General features: G+C 43.2%; 1 protein-coding gene across 2 annotated transcripts in view; it reads left to right on the top strand.

Annotated features, from left to right (window-relative positions):
- The window catches only part of LOC149352255 (uncharacterized), a 95,024-nt gene extending 72,384 nt beyond the window's left edge, over positions 1-22,640 (top strand). For both annotated transcript variants that reach the window (XM_089581410.1, XM_089581409.1), the window contains exons 13-18: positions 1,423-1,476; positions 2,723-2,798; positions 10,145-10,251; positions 12,808-12,894; positions 13,502-13,609; positions 18,620-22,640. In XM_089581410.1, coding sequence (XP_089437536.1) covers positions 1,423-1,476; positions 2,723-2,798; positions 10,145-10,251; positions 12,808-12,894; positions 13,502-13,609; positions 18,620-18,838 — 651 coding nt within the window. In that variant the 3' untranslated portion in view covers positions 18,839-22,640. The remainder of the gene's footprint in view (positions 1-1,422; positions 1,477-2,722; positions 2,799-10,144; positions 10,252-12,807; positions 12,895-13,501; positions 13,610-18,619) is intronic.
- Positions 22,641-22,916: the final 276 nt, after the last annotated feature.

The raw sequence follows: 22,916 nt of genomic DNA, 5'->3' as shown, positions 1-22,916 counted from the left end.
AAAGTATATGGCCCAGGGGGTTTGTTCTGGAAAGAGGCATGGCTTCGCATCCTTAATCCTCCCAAGTTTTGGACTGCTAGATGTGCTAGGATGCTCCGCTAAACAGCTCAGAAGCAAACCATTTGGGCTGTGTACTTTTGACATGGCCTGTTTGCAAGTAGGCCCAGCCCTCTCCCCCTAACATGAAGATCCATACATTCAGCACATCCTTTTGATGAGAATTCTTCTGAGCTAGAGCCTCCCTCACAATGAATAGTTGGCAAAGCGTTTAAATCCCAAGGCCAAATGTAAGCTTCCATTTTGCATTTTATTCACTCGTGTGACATGACGCACAGTACAAGCCTTTGAAATTTTGTCACCAATGGGGTCACTGAGCTGTCACTGAAGGTCAGCCTTGGTTTATGTGTTGCAAGTATAATCCTGGTTTTACTGCTCTGGTATATGCCAACAGCTGCAGTAAAGACTGCTTTAGAGACAATGAAGCAATGGCTATAGTGAAAAAATATCATCATAGCTTCAGCTTTGTGATAAGGTTTACTGAGACTGGTGCATAGGCTGATGTAATAAAGGAGCACTGTAGACAAATAGAAGTAGGCTTGAATCAATGGGGTACCGCATTCTAACCACAAAGAAACCACTCACTGAAAAAAGAGCTTTTTTAAGCTACAAGAGACCAAGAAATAAAATACAGGCGTTGCCATTGCCAGCTGATTTCGCAAGTAAAATGTGTGCATCACCACAGATTATTGGGCACAAATTCCAAAGGCTATGCTACACTACCATTCACTTCCACATGGTGGTTACCCGTCCATTTCTGTGCACAAGTCACGAGTTTGATTCAATTGCGGGAAGATTTTTAAATGCAATTTTCTCTGTGGCAAATGTGTCTTTTTCTGCCAGCTTAGCCAGAAAGAGCCAGAGAATCAATTTTGATTGAGAACAATAATTGGCCGGAGTTGTTCTCAATGCTCCTTTTAAGTTTTTTTTGTATATTTTTGGGAATATGATTGCAAAATGTTTTAGTGAATGCACAGTAGAGAATTGTATAGTTGTAATGACATATCACAAATACTATTTATTCGTACTGTAAAAAGACAACATATCTGTATTCTTGAAGCCATTCATGACATTTTAGGAAAGGTTCAGGTTGCTACCCCTACGTGAAAAATTTCTTGTCTTTGAGGCTAGGTACAAGTAAGGCTTGACAGAGCTTAGCTACATACAGATCCTGTTTAGGTGAGGCTTGTTTAGCCATTAATTTTTGGGGGGTTTGCTTTTTTAAGGGGTTGTTACTTACTCTCTTGCAGAGCCAAGCACACTTTTAACGTAGAATCGATTGTAAGCATTACCATGCTGATTTTGAAAACAAAAGCAAGAATGCTGAAATGGAGTATATCACTGATTATGTCACATTTCTTGCAGCAAACAAAAAAGGAAACACTGCCACATCATCGCAAGTACCGCATTGGTGGGAAGGTATGCTTACGCTTTTGGCTACTTTGCTTTCGGCCTTTTTTTTGTGTGTGTGTGACAATTACCCACAGTAGCGGCTCAGAGGCTTGGCATATGGCTGCCAAGGCCAAGCTGGTGGAATTGAATCCCAGATGGGCGGCCACATTGCCATGGAGACAAAATACAAAAACGGCCGTGTTCTGTACAATTTCAGTGTATGGGAAGGAACCCTTTGGTGATCTAAATTAATCTGTCACACTTTGCTAGAGCATTCCTCATTTCTCTCATGCACCTTTGAGATGTCAAGCCTCGCATTAGATTTTTGTTTCTGATTTCAATCCTTTTTTTTTTGTTTCGGTTCAGTTCAGAATTTTTTTTCCTGCAGTCACTGGATGGTTCTCTTGGCTGAAAGCCACATATGACTGGACCCTAGGTGACACTTGTGAGGCAGCAGAGTGAAATAGGCTTCATCAGTCACCCTAATCAGTCAGGCGCCATTTTTCTTCTGAGAACAAGAACTGCTGCCAAAATTGCTGCACTGATTCGTAGTTGAAATGCAACAGCATTTATAGGCCCATTACCACTGGTGCATACAGTGTGAGGAAACCAATACGTAAGGGCTAAGCTGACCACATCAGGAATTGATTTTGAATGTAGCTAGTACATAATCAGGGAAAAATAGTCAGGGAACTTGAAAAGGAGTAGCTTGCTGGAAACCTTGATGATGCCAGTTGCGGTGGATTGGTGGCTTTGTTGTATGGCTCCTGAGCCCAGGGTCTCGGGGTCATATCCCAGCTGTGATGGCCGCCTTTCTTTGCAGGTTAAATGCAAAAGTGCCAATGTGCTATGTGAAAATCAGTGTTTATAAAAAAAGCTCACGGTGATTGGAATTAATCCCGTGTCTTCACCGTTGACATCCCTCTTAGCTCACAGCTCACATGCTGGTTCAGGACATTAAACACGATGTACCTAAAGAAATGGCGCTTTGGGTGTAGTATTTCATTAATAAAGCCACTTTTCTAAATTTCTACAACTTATAATCTTGTACAGTGTGCTGTGTCCTTGACTGATCGCTTTTAAATCTTTGAACACCTCTAATGCTACTTGGAAACCTTTGCCGTCATTGTTAACTTTGCATTCTAATCTTAGAGTAATGGCTCTCCACTAATACCTGTCACTAGAATGCCCATTTAGCTCATGGTGCTATTGTACCATTACGTTTTTGTTGATTCTTCCAGTAAACGTTCATATTCATGTGGTGTCAATGCAGGATGGCAAACACAAACTCACGCCTAAAGGCAGCAGCAAAGGGAGTGTCAGCAAGTCGGCTCTTTCCCCTGCAACTGGTAAGATCATGCTAGTGTTGTGGGTATCTTGTCATGGGTGTTTCTGAACAGTTAAACCAAGATAGATAATATTTTAGTGTATACAAACTTTTTAAACGAACTGCAGTTGAGTGGCTGTAGCATTTTGCTGGTGGGCCTAAGGTTGTAGGATTGAATCCCGACTGTGGTAGGTATATTTCATTGGAGGTGAAATGCAAAACATGCCCATGTACTGTGTGGTAACAATGCATGTTAAAGGACCTCTAGTGGTGAAAATTAATCTAATCCCATGTACTATACCGTAGCCTACCATATTTTACAGTACCATACCATGCCATACCATACCATACCATGCCGTACTAGCTCAGCCAGTGTCTGTGGCCGCCATTTGAGAGGGCTGCATTATGTCTAATGTGCTATCTAACATTGATAATGCATGATATATCAATGCAAATATCAATGTGACATATCATTATATATCAACATAAGTGTATGCTAGTATACATGATGGATACTATGTAAAAATTGTGACTAGGTGTTAGAAATGTGCAATGAAGACGTGCACTGACTTATAAAATTACAGTCGAACCCCGCTACAACGAACGTCGCTTCAACGAAATATTTCCAATTCCCCGTCAGCTCGCTATACAAAGTAATGGAACAAATTTCTCATCACAACGAACCATTTTTAGGGCGCGTTTCCGCTTCAACGAAATTTTTGCTATGCGAAGCTCGATTTAAAAATATATCTTACAATAAAACAAGCATATCGCCGCCCATCTATGTACTTCCATAGGCCCACGCTGCTTTGTTTCGTTAAACATTCGCTGGACCCAACTAATCTACTCACTGAAACGCACATGATCACCGCCATAGCTTGGTGTTGATGACAATCGGGCTGGCTGCCTTGCGACAAGGCGCGGGGGCAAGCTCCCGTTTTCTTCCAATCCAGAGCCGCAACCAATCCGTTGCCAAAGGACGCAGCAGCCTGGCAACAGCAGCGCGTTTGCCCTAGTTTTCTTCACTCGTGCTTGTGCTGCTAGTGCGCTGTAATGAATGCGAGCATGGCGACTTCATCTAGAAAGCGGAAGTTCCTCTCGCTTGAAGAGAAGGCACGGATTATCAGCGCGGCATCCAGTGGAAGGAAAAAGGGAGATGTTGCAGCGGACTTCGGCATCTCACAGAGCACGCTGTCAACGATCTTGAAGTCGAAAGACGCGATAGCGCAAGCTCTTTCTTCGGGGACATCCGCGAAGCGGAAAAAGCTGACGCAAGCGGCTCACGAGGACCTTGAGAAGGCTCTCTACACGTGGTTCCTCGACGTGCGCGCAAAGAAGATGCCGGTCAGCGGAAACATGTTGCAGCAAAAGGCACTTGGCTATGCCTGTATGCTGGGCATCAATGATTTCAAAGCCAGCTCAGGGTGGCTGACTCGTTTTAAGGCCAGGCATGAAATCGTCGCTAAAGTGCTGTGTGGGGAGTCGGCCTCATCAGACGCCGACGCTGCAACTGCTTGGGCATCAGCTACTGTGCCGGAATTAATGGAGAAATATGCCACATCAGACGTATACAATGCCGATGAAACGGGACTTTTCTTCGAGCTCCTCCCCTCCAAGACGCTTCACATGAAGGGCCAGCCATGCAGCGGAGGGAAGCATAGCAAAAAGCGTGTGACTGTGCTCCTGTGCTGCAACATGGACGGGTCTGACAAGCGCAGCCCACTGGTGATAGGCAAAAGTGCGAAGCCGCGGTGCTTCAAAGGTGGCAAGAGCCTGCCCGTCAAATATGTTGCCAATAAGAAGTCTTGGATGACACGGGCCGTTTTCAAAGAGTGGCTAACCGCTTTCGACCGTGACATGACGGCAAAGAAACGTAAGGTTTGTTTGCTCATCGACAATTGCTCAGCGCATAATGTTGAAGACGTTCAGCTTCAAAGTGTGGAAGTAAGATTCTTCCCGCCAAATTGCACGGCTTTAATCCAGCCGCTGGATCAAGGTATTATCAATAGCGTTAAAAGCGCTTATCGACAGCGACTGATTCAGCGGCTGGTGTTAAACATCGACACCGGTCGGGCAATCAAAGTGGATTTGTACATGGCTGTACAGATGGTCTCAGCAGCGTGGACGGCAACCAGTCGCAGTATCATCTACAACTGTTTTGTGCACGCCGGCTTTCACTCCGATGCTCAACTGCCAGCGAACTCCACGTCGGACGAGGAAGGGTGCAGTACAATTGCTCCACCCTCCACAGAGGCCAATGCGGCATGGGCAGCCCTTCAGGACTCTGGAGATGTGCCGGCCGATGTTCACATCGGCGACTACATCGCTGTTGACAGTGAAGTGCTAGCTCACGAGGAGCTGAGTGACGAAGCTATAATTGAGGGCGTTCACCACAACGACGCATCATCGGATGATGATAGCGACGCGGAGGATTTAGCGCCACCACCTGCAATAAAAGTGATGGATGCTTTTGATGTGATCCGCAGATTTTTCGGTGCTCACGGTGACGACGTCGCGATGCAACTGCTCACCGAGTGCGAAAGCCGCGCCACTGCACTCGTGGCAAAAAAAAAGAAGCAGAAGAAGCTGACCGACTTCTTTGGAAATAAATGATGTTTTGGGACTATGTGGTCCAACCTGACAGTGTTTTTGGGCTGTTTTCGCCTCAACGAAATTTCGCTTTAACGAAATTTTTCGCGCGCCCCGTCAGTTTCGTTGTAGCGAGGTTCAACTGTATTGCTCGCTCGCAGATGTATAGGGTGTGCAGGTTGATGCTCATGATTGTGAATAGATAACGAAATTCAGTAGATTCTCAGTGGTATGAATCTCACTGGGTAGTGAAAAATATCTGCATCTCCCGAAATTCACATCATCAAAAAGTAAACAAACTGTGTATGTTCAGCATATACACAGGAAAGTCATTCATGCAGATCTGTTGCCAACTGACGAGATTTGTTTACAGCTGCATTCCACCGCTCTGTGTTCGTGGTGTCTGTGTTGTTTAGACAATATTAGTGTTCGTGGGTACAGTTTATTTATTTATTTTTTCACAATACCCCTAAGGGCCCTTGCACGAGGGTATTACATAGAGGGGGAGGGGGTGGGGGATACAAGCATAAAAATATGGCACAGGCACTTGAAATAAAACAAATAATGCATGTAATAACGAAGTATGAAATAAAGCTAGTAAAGTGCACAAATAAAACAACGAACAACACAAAATAAAATATTTAGTAAAAGTATAATGCACATAATACAACAAAATACAAAATCTGTTAGTCCATGGTCTGCTTTAAAGAATGCTGAAAGGATTATAATTTAACGTCAGTAGCTATATGTGATGGCAGGTTGTTCCAGTCTATTATGGTGCGAGGAATGAATGATTTCCCATAAAGCGATGAATGGCACGTTATGTGTCTTATATCGTTACCGTGGTCACGGCAAGGAAAGACTGCAGGGTGTAGCAAAAAGAATTCATCGTGGAGGGTGGGATGATACAATTTGTGAAGTAAGGTTAGGCGAGCGAAATGGTGTCGACATGATAATGGTTCCAACTCTGCACGTTTGTTTTAATGCTGTGACACTGGTGAAGCGTGAGTAATCTGAAAAGATGAAGCGAACAGCACGGTTTTGCAGGGATTCAATATTGTTTATGACGTATGCTTGTTGAGGATCCCATATGGCAGAAGCGTACTCAACTTTCAGGCGGGTTAGCATGGTGTAAGCAAGTTTTTTTTAATTTGTGACTCTTGCAGGTTGTGACTTGCATTCATATCATCCGTGATTGTGTGGAGGAGTTTTTGGGACATTCGAAATTCTGCTGACTGGGCACAAAGCACTTTGCTCAGGAAGAAATTTGTATCAGCTGCAATTGTATCATTGAGATTACCGTATTTACTTGCATAATAGGTGCACTCGCATAATAGGCGCACCCCAAGTTTGGTCGCGAAAAATCGGATTTTCTTATTTCCGTGCATAATAGGCTTACCCCAAACTTGACACTGTGAGCAATACTGTATTTACACCATTGCAAGCCAACGCCCCCCCCCCCCCCCCCCCCCCCCCCCCCCCCCAAATCTCAGGTAAAAAAAAAAACGCACATTTCACAACCCAAGCTTATTTTAAAAAAGTTTTTGCTGATCTAACTACTAGTCCTCACTAGAGCTGCTGCCGTTGCAGCTGCTGCAGACCCACAGCATGTACAACGGCATCACGTAGAACAGCTGCACACAGTCTTCAGGGATGCTCACTTAAAATGTCTGTTTGTAAAACTTCATCTCCAGCCGGAAACCCTTCCGACTTAGGCCCACGAAAATCTCGGCGCTAGGACTCACATACGAAAATTTAAGCACGCTGCAGTCGCAACTGCCACACTTCTCGGCCACGTCAATTTTTTGTCCTGCTGCACGCTTGCCATGTTCAAGAGTAAACTCCCAGCCATGTAGCTTTTAAGGTGCTTGCCCATCGTGCTAAAATAGCAACGCTCGGCGGCAGCACACAGAAGCCAGAGACGGTATTACGAGTTTTTGTCTCAATTTTGAGACTCTGACGTCAAAATGATGAGACTGCGAGTCGTTGACCGCGGAATCAACCAATTAGCAGCGAGGTTGTGGTGTCGAATAGTAGGGTTCCACCCAGGAAGCATTTAGTTGCGCAATAAGGGACCGTATGCTAAAGTTTTGCTGTAAACACGCCGTTAATAATTTGAAGAATGTTTTATTTCGCTAACAAACTATGTTTCAAACTCATTGACATGAAGCAAAAGAAGAAGCGTCCTCAATTTTGCAATTAAATTTGCTCTTCAGTCACTTTTGCTGCCGCGAGGTTGCGCTGACGCTGGAAAAGCGTCGGTAGCGTCGGCTAGGTGGCGTGAGCTGCCGCCTGGTTCAAAGGATTCGTTCTTATCCCTCCACGCACATATTCAGCCATCATAAACATGTCAGCCAGAAAAAAAATCAGCTGATTCGACGGCTGTCCTTATTTTTTACACACTACATAGAATCAAGGTACTGTGCGGACGTTTTAAGTGCGCGGAAAAATCTATTTAAAAGCAGTGATTGCTACGGGTCTGCCGAGATCAATTTGCAAGGAGCGCTTGGCTCGAAAACCGGCGAAGGCAGCTTTAAGGCAAGTTCACACTGGCGAGTTGCAAATGTCGCGCTAGTATTCTAGGCGACCGATTTCGGTCAGTTAGTTACGGTTTGTGAAGCACATGTAAAACGGGGAGGGAGCATAACAAATCGATTTAAGCCTGTCGCGCGACCTCCGCGACTCGCCAGTGTGAACTCGCCTAGCCTGCTATCGATGGCAAATGTGCTCCAAGGGCGATGCGTGATTCTATTTATTTTTGTTCAGAAAATACCCGGCGACCATGAATAATCACACTGCAGCAACTGCCGACATACGGAAGCAGACTGGTGCAGCTGCTGGGAGCTTGCACTCTCACTGCGGGAATTAAGAGCCGGCACGCCCGGTCACTGCGGCAACAATCACTCTTCCGCCTCGTAACCAACTCATGCCGCCCGCTTCGGGTTAAGCACTTGATATTCTTGTTGGTGTTGTTGCCGTTCCGTTCGGATGATGCTCAGATGACGCCGCCGGGGATACTGTGGTGGCGAAAGTTTATGCGAAGGAAGTCCTCCTTCGCCGCCGCCTTGTCTTGGGGGTCTCGCCGGAAAGCGCGCACCTTCTGCGACTTAACTTTGAAAGTGGTCTCCGCAACTCACCGCAAACACTTGCTCACAGTCGGTTGGGCTGCGCTGACGTTTACTTCATTTCCTACGGTGTCTTGAAACCCACCGGCGGTGAAGGCGCACACAGGCACTTGCCGCTCCACTGACCGCGCACTCACCCGCACACCTCCAAGTTCAACGGCAAGTTCGTCGCACAGCCATTATGCTCCTTCCTATGTCAAAACGTCGAAACAACTCGTCAGGCACGTCAAAACCGTCTTCATGCACCCTCTTACACCGTTGCTCGCGCGGCCACCGGCCATGTAAACAACCGCCACTTTCTGTCTCATTCGGCTCGCATAATTAGGTAAGCAACGTCAACACTTCTGGCACACTTATGACGTCGGCCAGTGACGCAAAAAAACAATATGGCCGCTGGTCACGGCCGACCATTGGGAACGGGGCAAATGAGACACTCTTTGAGACACTCTCCAATTGAGACGATTTTGAGCGACTCGTAATCGCGCCCCAGAACTACGATGAACTAACACACTACCACAGCTCCCGGGCCTTTGACAGCCACAAAAAACTGGAGCTGGTAATGCTGATACTGATATGAATAGCGAAAGCTCGCGGCGGAGGCAAAAGGTGATGATGCTGATAATGAGCTTGGCCTCGGGCGCCATCTGTGGGCGGCACCTGAAAGCTTCTGTGCGCATGTGTATCCTCCGCGATCAAACGCACGTTGCTCGGAGCCGGAGCTGATCGCGGAGGCCACGGCACGTGCATTTCGAAGGCTATTCCCGCGTGGGTCGAGGAAAGTTTAGGTGCAGCACTTACACGGATCTTTTTTTTTTAAATATTTCCTTCGAGAAAACGGTGCGGCCTGTAGACGGATGCATTTATGTGGTATGTTCAGTTTTGTGAGTCGAAAAATTATTGGAAATTTTACACCGCGTAATAAGCGCACCTCAAACTTTGAGCCGGATTTTCTGAAAAAAAAAAACGTGCGCCTATTATGCGAGTAAATAGGGTATACTGTATACCCAACAAACAGGACATAAAAGCAAAGGAGCTACGAGGTGCTTTGTGTGCACTGAAATTCTACTGAGGAATGATTATTTGGCCACTTTTCTGTATTCAATGGCTAGGTGTGATGTATGTCCCCTTGTTTGAAGTTATTCCTTTTTCAAACGGCACTTGAAATTCACAGCATCATCTGTGGTGCCGGATAAAAGATTGGCACAGCCCAGTGCAGGTCGAAGTACTATAACCAGTTAGCAAGACATCTTCAATGGCATTCAGGAAAACATCACCACATGGTAACCTGTGCACCCTTGAACTTGCTTATTTGCAGGCAACACAGTTAGGTACACACGAATCTTCTACATGTACGGAAAACAGGTGGGTAACAGCATGGCTGCATCAGCATGGCAAGTACGTTGCCAAGGGCAGTTACCCTCACACCTCGTTTCCTGCTACCTGTGTCTACGCCAGCACAGCGGCACAGACACACTGTTATGTGATGAAGTACTCTTATAACATTATAAGCTTCATCAGCAGTGAAAGCATTGATGAAGTCAACTTTCACTTTACATTTCTGCAGTGCTCACATTCAGTATTAATCAGTGCTTATTGTGTTTTTTTGCTGATTCCTTGGAAAGAACTATTAAACTTTTTTTGTTGTGTTGTGCAGTTTGCGCTCCATCTGGGTCAGCTTTGAGGACTCCCAGCTTTGGACTTGTTGGTTCCTTGCAGTTAACTGTGGCAAACTGTCGACGTTCCAAATTCAACCTTGAAAAGGTACTTTGTGCTTTTATTACATGAAACTGCTGAGAAGGCAACTTGTGTGTTAATATTTTTTTTTCTCGTCCTGTTACCAGAGGAGGTTGAAAACTTCTGATGAGGACATTGTTGTCATAAAGGTGCACCAAAAAGGGAAATGCTAAGTCTGGTCAGGCTTACGTCATTTATTTAATAGACAAATATGAGTGGCAACATTTTTTGAAAATTCTGGCAGTGTGCTTAATCAGGTATATTTTCCACCTGCCACGATTGGCCTATCACTTGCACGTGCAACATTGCCTTGACAAAAAGTACCATTTAAGTAGGAAAGTAGGTGAATACAGTCTAACGTCCTAGTCGAAATCAAGAGGAAGAAATGGGCTTGGGCAGGGCATGTAATGCGAAGGCAAGATAACCGCTGGTCCTTAAGGTAACGGAGTGGATTCGAAGAGAAGGCAAGTGTAGTAGGGGGCGGCAGAAAGTTAGATGGGTGGATGAGATTAAGAAGTTTGCGGGGATACGGTGGCTGCAACTGACAAAGGACAGGGTTAATTGGAGAGACATGGGAGAGGCCTTGGCCCTGCAGTGGGCGTAGTCAGGCTGATGGTGATGATGATGATGAACATTGTATCAAACAAGAAAAAAGTCATAAAATAGTTTTATATAGTTGAAGTACGTAATAAAAACTTTTGTCAAAAACTCTTGCAAGGGCAACACAGTTTAGTCATTGAAGGCACAGCAGCTCAGGTGACTATTACTAGAAAGTAATGAGAGATTTTTTCCCAATTTTAGCATCATTTCAACACCATTCTAGAATATTCTATTATTCTTTAAAGAATATTTGAATACTCTAGATTTAGACGAGTGCTTTCAGCTTCTGGCTCCTTTCTCTGACAGCATCAGTGCTCTTGAGAAAAAGCAAAATTGGAAGCTAATACTTCACAGCATTAAAAAGAGCGTGGTAAAAAATCATCATGTGGGGGCTCCTGTGGAGAGGCACATTTGTCCAAGACCTAATAAATGCTAGTGAGCGTTGAACTCACGCCACAGTTCCTGGCAGCTCTTCGTGAAAGCAGTGATCCAGTACTCTCCGCTCAAACAACTGATCCTTGTGCTTCCAGTTTTCTTCGCGGTAGATTAAAAAGAATGGTTTCACACGTGGAGTAAAATTCGCTACTAATGACAAAACACTTTCCTAGAATCAAGTCGGTTCCCTGCGCTTAGGTGCTTGGCTGTGTCCACTGCATTCTTTGGAGGAGGAGGAGATGAAGCCTTGGAATGATATTCTTGTTGCTACGGGCTTAATTAAAAAGTGGCGGTACTGTTCTGAATGCCTCCTCAGCATTTCTGTGCTTAAGGAAAGCGCTAGGAAGGTTTTCTGCCTTAAATGGTTATCAGCTAACCTTAACGTGCCCAGAAACCAGTGCTTTTTGGTTTTAACATATTCCATGTTTTTTTACTGGCAGATGTTTATTGGTGTTTTTCGGATAAAACCATAAAGTACACAGCTTACCTGTGCTTCATCTCGCAAGTTGTTCGCAATGAAGCTCAAGCTATGAACGTGAGGTGACAGCTTCCAGAATTGACAGGTTGGCTTGCGAGCATGTGGAACAGCAGGCTTGTAAAACTGGTCACCTTATGCCACCCTCGCGCTTATAGCTTTCACTCAGGTGTGAACAACTTGTGAAATGAACGATGGTGCAAGATAAGGTGTGAACCATGGCGCAAACACTTGCTGCACCATCAGTCACTTGTGTAGTGCAGTGAAGCCTGCCTTCTGTCATACGAGCAGGCATCGCTTGGCACTAGGAAGCTCTATACATCTGTTTAATGACCAAATGCTTTCTGTATACAAAATAAAAATTGCATGTGTTTATGTGTTTGTTAAAAATAGTAAAGATGAGTTCAATACAGTCTATGGTTTGCAATACCTATGTTGGAGGTTCGACTGCACTTCCAAGATGTAAAATTGCTTTGCTTGCTGCCCTGGCAGCCTGTGTGATGTCATTGTACGCAGCAACTTTAGAAGCACAAACCAAGTACAAGCTCTTTGTTTCATTTGTGCTCTTTCTGAATAGTGAGGTTGCCACGTCTTGAGCAGATGGCTTTACAATGTGAATAATGAAAAGCTGGGCTTCATGGTAAATAATGTGGTGGCGCTATCTATTCATTAATATTCCAACAAGGGGCCGTATGATTGGCTGGCCATGTGGTTTCATTTTCACTAATGTTCTCTGATTACCGAGAGCTCAGAGGAATACATGTCAGAAAAATGTACCACCGCCCATGCTTGGGGGGTGGGGGGGGGTGTAAATGACTGAGGAAATTAGGGACTTCATTTTGCTATTTTCATAGCAACACAGTCACCTTGTCATGCAGAAAATATACTAGTAGTGTTCCCAAGGGATAATCTACCAACATGACGTTCTGTTTCTGTTAATATCCCCCTTTGCTGTCCCTTTACAGTACCAAATAATTTTTTACTTGCGCTTTCTTGTATCCTTACATGTAAAAGAGGGAGGGAATGTGCAAAAATTGGGTTAAATAAATCTTTGCTCTCCTTACTTCTGCTAGGTTCCTCCTCACTCACCCCTTGAAGGAACATTGCTGGTGCAGCTGACACTAAGACCTGAACATCACCATGAGCTTCGAGGTTTCCTGGTAAGTGAAAGCCACTTTCTGTGTGTTAATAAAAATGGCTATGTTGTAATACAGGCACTTGGAAGTACAAATGAGTACATCTAATTTGTACAAAATTTACTCACAGTTTGCATAGCACTTATGAAAATAATGAAGGTATGTTAATGCAACTTAAACATAGAAACTTGGAGGCTAACGAAAGGGTTCAGCTTAAGTTAAGGACAACACAGTGAGCTATGGAAAGAAAAATTATAGGTGTAACATTAAGAGACCGGAAGTGGTCAGAGTGGGTGAGGTAGCAAGCCCAGGTTAATGGCATCCTAATTGAAATAAAGAAGAAATGAGCTTGGGTAGGGCATGTAATGCGAAGGCAAAATAACTGCTGTTCCTTAAGGGTAACGGAGTGGATTCCAAGAGAAGGCAAGCGTAGCAGGGGGTGGCAGAAAGTTAGGCTGGCGGATGAGAATAAGAAGTTAGCAGGGATAGGGTAGCCGCAGCTTGCACGGGGCGGGGTTAATTGGAGAGACATGGGAGAGGCCTTGGCCCTGCAGTGGGCGTAGTCAGGCTGATGATGAAACATTGCTCTGCTATAATAACTTGGGCTGAATTTCCCTGCATGTTTTTTCAGTCCATGTTTGAAGAAGTAGGAGGATTTGGGGCCTGGCACAGACGTTGGTGTGTGTTGGCAGAGAACCGCCTCTCCTACTGGCGCTACCCTGAAGATGAATCCAGCAAGGCAAGAGTGGTGGTTTCTTTCTTGTGTGTTTATCATGAACCTGTTGGGGCCTCTATATTCAGAGAACACTGCAACAAATGCTCTGCTACTTTGGTGAATGTTAAACTATGACAAAGTATTTTTTTATCCCTGGTCATTGATGGATAACAATTCAACCAAAACATTCCCAGCAAACACAGAAACTTATGTGACTTCAGCAAAGCTTTCTTGAAGTAAGGCTAAATTTCTCAGTGTAAGAATGCACTTCAAGTTAGAATGAGTGCGATAATGTTAGCACTTGTCTTGACTCCAGATATACATCATGGCTTCAGGTGACCATTGCTGCCACAAACAGTGCTGTTGATGTAAACCAAGTTTCAGAAAGTCCAAAGGGACAACAAATTTAATTGTGAAAATCGTTAGTTTTTTCAGGTAAAAAAGCGTAGCAAGGCACTTAAAATTTATTTTTCAATAGAAAACGTATTTTTTCTTGGATGCTACTTCTCACGTATGGTGTTGGTCACTTCTAGTACATTACGAAATACTTGCTGCCTCCTCACTTCCATCTTCCATTGTGGGAGCCGGCAGACTGTCTCGGTGTGTTGACTGCATCTGTTGTCTGGTTGAGCTTTGGCACATCATCATCATCATCAGTCTGTGTCATTATCTCTGATACATTTTCACTGGCAGTGATATCCACAATGCCTTGTCCTCAATAATTGCAGTTGCACTCCAGTCTGAGGTGATCTTTGCATGCATGATCACATAAGCTGATGGCTTTATGCTTTGTTTAGGGCTTGTTGCTCTTCTGCGCTATGCTGTGCATGAAGTGTTTTGTTTTCTATTTCCCATCTTTCTCCTGCCTAACCCCCCCTATGGATTCAGTGTTATTTCATAAGGCTTAGTTCATATCTTCACAGAATTTATTCCTGGCCAGTGCATTTAAGAGAATCTTCCAATGTTGAGTAGATTTCGAAGAAGCGATGTTGCCCCTGACATCCACTTGAGCTCAGCCATATAGCTACAAGGAAAAGCTATACACCTTTCTTAAATCTTTGCAGCTTGAAAAAAAAAAAAAAATTGCCCCAGACCAGTAAAAATTTTTTCTTCAGCTGCAAAAGTTTGAGAAAGTTGCATAGCTTCTGTGAACAGCGATAGGCCTGTGCTCCGGTGGATGTAATTAGTGATTCATTAGTAATTAGTGATTTCACTACTTCGCATTGAACTCAGTCGCTTAAGATCAAGAACTAATGTGCAATTTTTTCGTAAAATCTAGGGATACTTAAAGGGACCAAACACTGATTTTTAAGCACCCAATTTCTTTTGGAACAACAGAAAGCTTGCTGTTTAAGGTGCTGGACTCAGTAACAGTTTTGTTGGAAACACTGTAGAAAAGTTTTACTGCAAATTTTTCAGTCAGTGCATGCACCTGTTTTTATATATCCCGATGCTGGAGGAAACCATGACCAGTGAGCGCGATGGCGCTTGCACGTCGGCGAAAGTGCTGTGTCAAAAACGAATATAAATCTCGCCCACCAGACATCTTTAGTATAGAGTATCATCCATTCCAGTTTCCATGCACAAATCTATTGCGGCACAATGATGTACTCCTTGTTGACAAAAGTTTTAGTGCTGCCGCGGTGGCTCTGTGGTTACAGTGCTCGGCTGCTGACCCAGAAGACGCATGTTCGATCCTGGCCACATCGGTCGCATTTCAATGGAGGCGAAATGCTAGAGGCCCACGTGCCTTGTGATTTCGGTGCACATTAAAGAAGGGTATATGCTTGGGCTTGTTGGTTGATATTTGAAAGGTAAAAAACGTAGCGCAAAGAGACAAGGACGCAGAAAGACAGACAACACACATTAAAGAACCCCAGGTGGTCAAAATTATCCAGAGTCCTCCACTACGGTGTCCCTCACAGTCTGATACTCCTGTCACACGGGCACCGTAAAGGCCTTTGAGAATTAGGTACCTATGTTCAAAGGCATAAGGAGTGCGGCTACATGGCACAAATGTTGCTCCTTTGCTGCTAAGGTCCTTGGGGACAAAGGCGCCCGTCCGAGACCTTTCGAGCCCAAAGGCTCGAGCTTCGAGATCCTGCGCTCGCAGTGCCGTCCAACATCAAAAAGTAAAAGCAAAGAGAAAAAAATCTATGCAGTTAACAGTGACATGAGTGAAAACAGTGCGAAAGAAGCCCGAAGGCGAAACGAAGAAGGGACAGGAAAGACCGCTGAACTGACAACTGAAATTTTATTGAGCGAAACTCGTACAATATATAGGAAGGCAGTGGCAAAGATAATCAGATGCAGTCAATGTCACATGGTGTAAAGAGCCATAAAAGCGATAAAAACATAACAGGGTGAAAAAGCTAAAAGTCAACTGAATCTCAAAAGGGATGATAACAAAATGAAAAAAAGTACACTTGATGACTATGAACAGTTAAAGTAACAAGGTGTAAAGAGCCATAAAAACGGATAAAACATCAATAGCAGGTAACAAGGATAAAAACCGATAAAAACTGACGAAATGAAATTGTGGAAGGAATAAAAACTGACTGAATGTGACAACGTGGGGCTAAAAAAGTGCACAGGCAGGCCTTAACAATAAAACGAAGAAACAGAAAATACTCAATGATTAAAACACGCATAGTCAGCAATAAAAATTTAACAATGTAGTTCTAAAGAGGCAAGTTCACTCCCGTACAATGATTTTGACACGTCACTGACACATTCCAAGCCCTTTCTTTCTATAAAGAAGGCTTCCTTTAACTCCCGGGCTTCTTTCGCGCTGTTTTCACTCATGTCACAATGAACCAACTAGCCCAGCAAAAAGTTCTGCTCAGCTAACAGTGTTTGAAAACATATTGTAAATATGTTTTCAAAACATATTTACATGTTTTCATGTTTTCAAAACATATTTATGCTTTTTGGATGGTTGTGCATATTTTGTGCTCAGATTTCAAGACAGTAAAATTGTTGCAGCAACAGCGAGTTCCCCTGGTGGCCAAAGCAATACACAAATTCTGCTGCTGCTGCTGCTGCTGCTGCTGCTGCTGCTGCTGATAAGAGTAGCTGTTGCAATTGTTTTAAGAAAGCAGTAAGAATTTTTAAAAATGTCTGAGCTCAGTGAATGAATAGAATACCTCACTTTAATTTTAAAACTCTCACTTCAGCTGCCTCGTGCACAGCTGCGGGTGCTAAGCCTCAACGACTGTTTCACGTTCGGGCTGCACCGTGTAGTTGCGTCGCTGCTCATTTGAGCTTTCACTTCTTTGATAAAAAGGTGCCTTCGCTGAAAAGGCCTTCGAGGAATGCCTTGCGACAGAGGTATGAGTCGCTTTGAGATGTTAAACCCAGACCGGACAAAGTTTTAGTGGACCATGGTTGCCGCTCCATCCAATAAATGTAAAACACTGTGGTGCCTTCTAGTGACAAAAAATAAAAGCACATGGTCGACGATATGAAGGGAGCTTTCATCGAAGGACACGCTTGAGAGAGTGTACTATAATAAAACATGACGAACACTCCTGAAAGAAAAAAACACTGCATTTTATTTTAAATGCCAAATTAAAATTACAAATCCTTGTTTCTTTGATATTGCAGTGTTCAATTCTTACAATATGAAGCATGATCTTTTCATTTCCGTCATGATCTCATGGCACGTTTTGGTCAGCGGTCGGTTCCTTTAAGTTTAACTGTATTGTGGCACTGATGCTTTGGTCATGATGATGACTGTGGCTTGCAGTATGCAAAATGGCCAGCTTGTTCAAAACGTAAAGTGGTGCCATCACATGTGCCATCTTGAGCCACATCATTTCTTGCTGAGTGGTCATGACATCATAAATGGGTTTGTGGCAGTGGTGCATCATTTGAGAAAGACATGTGCATGACTTCAGTGCTCCATTGCTTTAAAGGTGCTTGATGTGTTGCTGCAGAAAAATGTGACACATGTGCCATTAATTTTTATTGTTGTAGTATTTGTTATCATCACCGTCATCATCAGCTGCATTATGCTCTTTGCAGGACAGAAGCCTCTCAACAAGCTGGTCACTCAGTCTAACTTTTTGGTGCCTCAAGCTATGTCATTCTCACTGGCTATCACTTCTGTGGACTTTAAGTTGGCTCATGTTCACTTCCTCTTTTAATCTGTTCGAATATCGACTTGCATTTGTACTTTACTCCACACTTTCTATTAGTCCCTTGAAATTGCACGTATCACTTTCATTTCCAGCGCTCGGTAAGCTGTTCTTTGCCACATTGCCAGCTTTTGTGATTAGTGTCCGGGCTTCAACCCCACTGCTGAATATACTGCTTTGAGATCAGTATTTGTATGGTATTTTCCTTTTCAGGAGTATTGGTAAGGTGCTATTATAATTTGTACGCAACAGTCTAATGCCCTCTAGTCCATTCTTATTCTTCTGCTATTTTGTCTCGTGGTGTATACCTGCCGTGTTGAGTACCACTTGGTTTAAATATCAATAGCGTATATACTTCCTGGCTAATTTTCTATCTTCTTTCACCAAGTCTTTGCTCAATGCTTTGGCTTCAGTCATAGTATTACTTCTTGTGTACTAGTTTGCCTGTTCAGGGCTTCAATCATTCTCTGCATTTCATCTCTCTAGTTCCTTAGCAGGACACCCCAGCAGCTGTAGGCTTTGTTGTCAGTGCAGCAAATTGTGTAAATCGGTGCAAATCAAATCGCTGCTGGCCTTGTCTTCAAGGGGCAACAGCTGCACGTGTGGAGCTAAGAATTACGATGCATGGCACACTGCAACATTTTAAGTGCAGTCATCCATTGCACAGTGGAAATCATGAAGTATAGAATATGTCCCAGCCCGTCTGATGGGGTCACATGTGGCTGCATAATGCCTGTTAATTTATGTTCGAGCAGGCACTATTGCAGCTTGACCAGCAGCATGTGCTCCATTTACTTCAGTCTGTGCCTGTGCAGTGCTATTGCAGGGAACACTATCCCAGCAGATTTCTTAAGCTTCTGGCTCTGCTAACTAGACCTATGGCACTGTTGCGCAGGAGCCAGTGGGTAGACTGGAGCTTACGCAGTGCACCAGCCCAGAAGCACGCCTAGCGTCGCGCGATATATGCGCACGACCTCACACGCTGATTCTACACATCGCCGGCAAGGACTACCTGCTGTCTGCTGACACAAAGGAGGAAAGGCAAAACTGGTGTTCCAACCTTACTACTGTTCTAAAGAGCCTACGTACTTGGGCTGGCATGGTACCAAACTGACTGAAGGTGGATTACCATTGCCGCTTAGTAATAGTGTTTCCGCCTGTGTAGAACTTGTTCAGTTCAAATGCTTTGCTGCTTCTTCTGTCCATTCTATTACTGCATACAACTACACAAGGTTGTGCTTTCTGTTCTGCTCCAGCACCAGCATGTTTGGTGGTTGATGCCACACTTTGTAATGTTAACTGTGTAGTGGTTACCTTTGCTTCGTCTGTATTTTACGGTACTCTGTGCTGCATCATTGCAGTGTTCTTTGCATTTATTTTGCATGTTTTGGGTTAGGAATTTTTATGCAGCCTTCTGTTCATGTGCCGTTTTATGGCACCCAAAAAAAAAATCTGAAGAAATGTTCTTGGAAGATGTATGATAATATAAATTTTCAAACTTCATGATAATATTTCTCCTGTTTTTTAAGATGGGCTGGCAGTGTATTGTTGTTGCTAGGTGTAAGGTGTACTGAGGTAGCTTTGGGTCCTGGAGACATTCCTGGTGGTCACAGATGAAATTATATCACTCCAATGTCAGCTTCTGACTAGTGTGTCTGTTGTCATGGACCTTTGTTCCCTTCTAATTCTAACTGCTGCCAAGCACTTTTGCATTTGTTTGTTTGTTTATACCCCATTCATTTTACGTAATATATTTTTGCATTCAGCTTTTTCCACAGAGTTTCCACCTCTGTAGGCATCATATTATAAGCTCTGCAATTATTTTTTTGCGTGGTCCCTAATGTTTGTGCATTTTTCATTTCTTATTCCGTCTGGCGAGCTGAAACCTGTAGTAGTAGCTGTGGCATTTGGGTGCTGAACCCATGGTTGCAGGTTCGATCCTGGCTGCGGCGACTGAGTTTCAATGGAGGCAAAATGCCCATGTGCTTCGATCTCTGTAGTGTTAAAGAACCTCACTCCACTACGAGATGCCTCATAGTCCACAGTGTTGCTTTATCACATAAAAATAAAGTTTGCAAGCAAGCTGGATTTGTTTTTCAGAATCATGTTCATTCGTCTTGTTATTATACTCCGTTTCATACATAGCAGGCAATGCAGTGGAGGCTGCAGAAGTAGTGCACCTGCAAAACCACATTACTCCACCACGTATTATTCATTCCTCTTGAGGGCTTGTTGAGTGTTTGGATAAAAACAAAGAGCAGTATAAAACGAAGTTAGCAATGGGAATCACAGTCAAACCAGTGAGGTGCTTCAGTGTTCAGGCCCTCTGGCTATAATTGTCACTGAGTGTGCTCTACTTTTTAGGCACAGATGGAGTTGGAGCGATTTGCCCTACCAGCCATATACCATACCGCCACATGTCCTTACTTTTCAGTCTTGATGAGTCACAGGATGAAAATGTGGTGAGAGGTGAAACGAAGTGCAGAAGGTTCTCAGTCACGGTACTTGATATTTGTTGAAACGAAATATGCCTGTATTCACTTTGTTCATAAGGTGAACTACCATTCAGGTGCGGACTTTGCTTGCGCTAACAGGTGCGTTAGCTTTGTCAGCATTGGCTGCCATGTACGAAATGAAGCATAAGTGAAGAATAGCAATGCCATTTCTAATGATCGAGCACTTTGTAATGTATTCACATTTTAATTCTGGAAGTGTATTTGGCATGAGAAAAATCAAATTGTGTTGTTCTTGTTTGGTGTTTGATGTGGTTAAATTCTGTTGCTAGCAAATAGTGGTCTTGTTATGTAGTGCTTTTTGTCTTTTCATTCTCCTTCTATGGGCTTACATCAGTGAAATTTGCTTCGTTTTTTGCTGCAGGGGTCACTGGGAAATGGCCTTTTTGTTTGCTGACAAGTAGTACTTATTGTAAATAGATTGAATGTGGGAAGAAGACACTGATTTCAAGCACACAATAAAATCTTGATGTCGCATTCAAATGATTAATGAGATCAGCTTTAGCAGACATTTGGAATGTTTTTTAAAGGCTTTATACTGTGACATGGCGCATCATGTTGCACCGTGTTTTCGGGTAATTTTACTTGCTGCGGTGTCATGTTGTGGGCACAGAGCTTAGCAACCAGTGGGTTAAAATAATCACTTGTTTCAAAATCACTGATAACAGAAGAGAACTTCAGTGGTTTGCATTTGAGAACACGAAGTGTAATCTTGATTGCTTAAAAGATAGCCTTTTCTTATTCTATCATGCATCATTTGATGCAATGCTTTGTCAGACACAGTCAATATCATTAAGTAATTTGAACTGGGTTGTACATTCCAGGTTTTTCTAGAGTTGATCCTCAAGTAAGTGGAACCCTGTGAGCCAATGTGGATGTTCATTTCCTAACTTGGTTCCTTTGCAGAACATAGTGTACAGCATTATGGAATGGCCTTAAAAGGGAAGCCAGGGTTCTATAAGCTATGCAGTATGTTGCAGTGTGCTGTAACAGTCCTAAATGTAATTTTAGTATCTAGAACAAACCAATCTGCTAAACGGATGTTCCACACACTTCTTTTACTCACGTAATCTTGTGTAAGATTATGTATGTGGGCATGCGTGTTTGTCATTTGTGAAATTCTATCTTGGATGACCATGTAATAGTGCTGATTACACTGTGTTGGGCTGTGTTGTGTGTTGTCTTGGACAGAATATAAGTTTGTGATCTGTGTGGCATAGGTGATGTTAATGGTTCCCTGTTCTAATTTCTCAACCCTGACGCTGACTTTATACACAAATACACACAAAGTGGTTGCTGGCTTCTCGTACATTGTGACTGTAATGCCTTGTCAGTCACATCTTCAGAAGCTCTGTATGTACACAGAGAGCATTAAATAGCTTCACTGCTTGGCCTGCCATATTCTTAGCCCTTTCAGGAGCCGCTTGTCATTCCAATTCAAAACAAATATTTCTCCTCCTCAATAATGGTATAACCATGGCCTCAGTAAAGGCGATTCGTTAATTTTACAATGGAAAACACCAACATTAAGTTTTCTGGGTACATTTACAAAGTTTCCTACAAAGTGTCAAAATTATTACAAACTGTAAAATTTAAATACCAGGATTTGCCAGCTAAACACCCAAGGAAGCATAAATTCATTTGTTTCAAAAATGCACATTACGGTACGAATAAAATTGATATTATTGTTGGCAACCAAATCTGTCTGCTTGAAACTGGTGAAAGATATGCTACCAAGCTCACTGGTTTTTGAAACTGGTGAAAGATATGCTACCAAGCTCACTGGTTTGCCAAATTTTCCTCGAACAAAGAAAGTGGTGCTAGGTGTAGCACAGATGAAGAAAAATCTGGAAGTTTGTACTCAATTGTGTAAAAAGTGCCCTAAAGGGTTCATGTCTGTCTCCTTGCCATGCTGCCATCTCTGAAGGTGATGTGCTCTTGGAATATTTTTGTTGTTGATGATGATGAATTAATACCTTTGATTTCATTGAACAAATGGGTCATTCTTAGTTTACTTCTGTTCTACTCAGTGCCTGCACTTTCCTATGTAGACTTGCCTCATTTTACAACTGCTGGCTGTATGATTCTGGGTGCAGAGGCAGTCATCATACTGATGTAGTGCGCTCGTGAAATTTGTGGCTCATACTCACAATTCATTATGCAATGATTAGCTCAGTGCAGCTTATAGCTGCATAGCTTTTGTAATATGGAACAACTCGCACTATATATTTTTTCCTTCATAATTTGAATGACTTTAGGGGCATAACATGCTTGAAGCTGCATTTAAAGCTGCCTCCATGTTTTGTTGTGCTTCTTTTGTTGCGTGCCTTTTTTATGTTGTTCTTTTTATATAAAAACATGGCTATGTCTGCATTCGTTTGTTGCTGTTTTTATTCCTGATTGTGTGGTCATTTGAAATTTATATTAAGGGCATTTAATTAAGTCTGTCTTGTTATATGAATTATCTATGGAGCGGGTACCAGAAGTCATGTTCGAGCGAGAACTTATTATAATGCACTGCAGTGCTGTATAGATGGAAGGAAAATATTCAACCTCATAATGCCCAAGTTATGAATGATTCAAAGAAACCAATCATTACCTCCACATTATGCTAGCCAATGTACCCGCATTCAAAAGCCTAAAACAAAATTTGTTAGCATTGTTAAAATTTGAGAAAAC

The sequence above is a fragment of the Amblyomma mixtum genome, chromosome 3, assembly GCF_055824585.1.
Source record: "Amblyomma mixtum isolate Tamu chromosome 3, ASM5582458v1, whole genome shotgun sequence".
Lineage (NCBI taxonomy): Eukaryota > Metazoa > Arthropoda > Arachnida > Ixodida > Ixodidae > Amblyomma > Amblyomma mixtum.
Note: the sequence above shows the minus strand (reverse complement) of the source record. Positions and strands in the feature narration are given on the sequence as shown.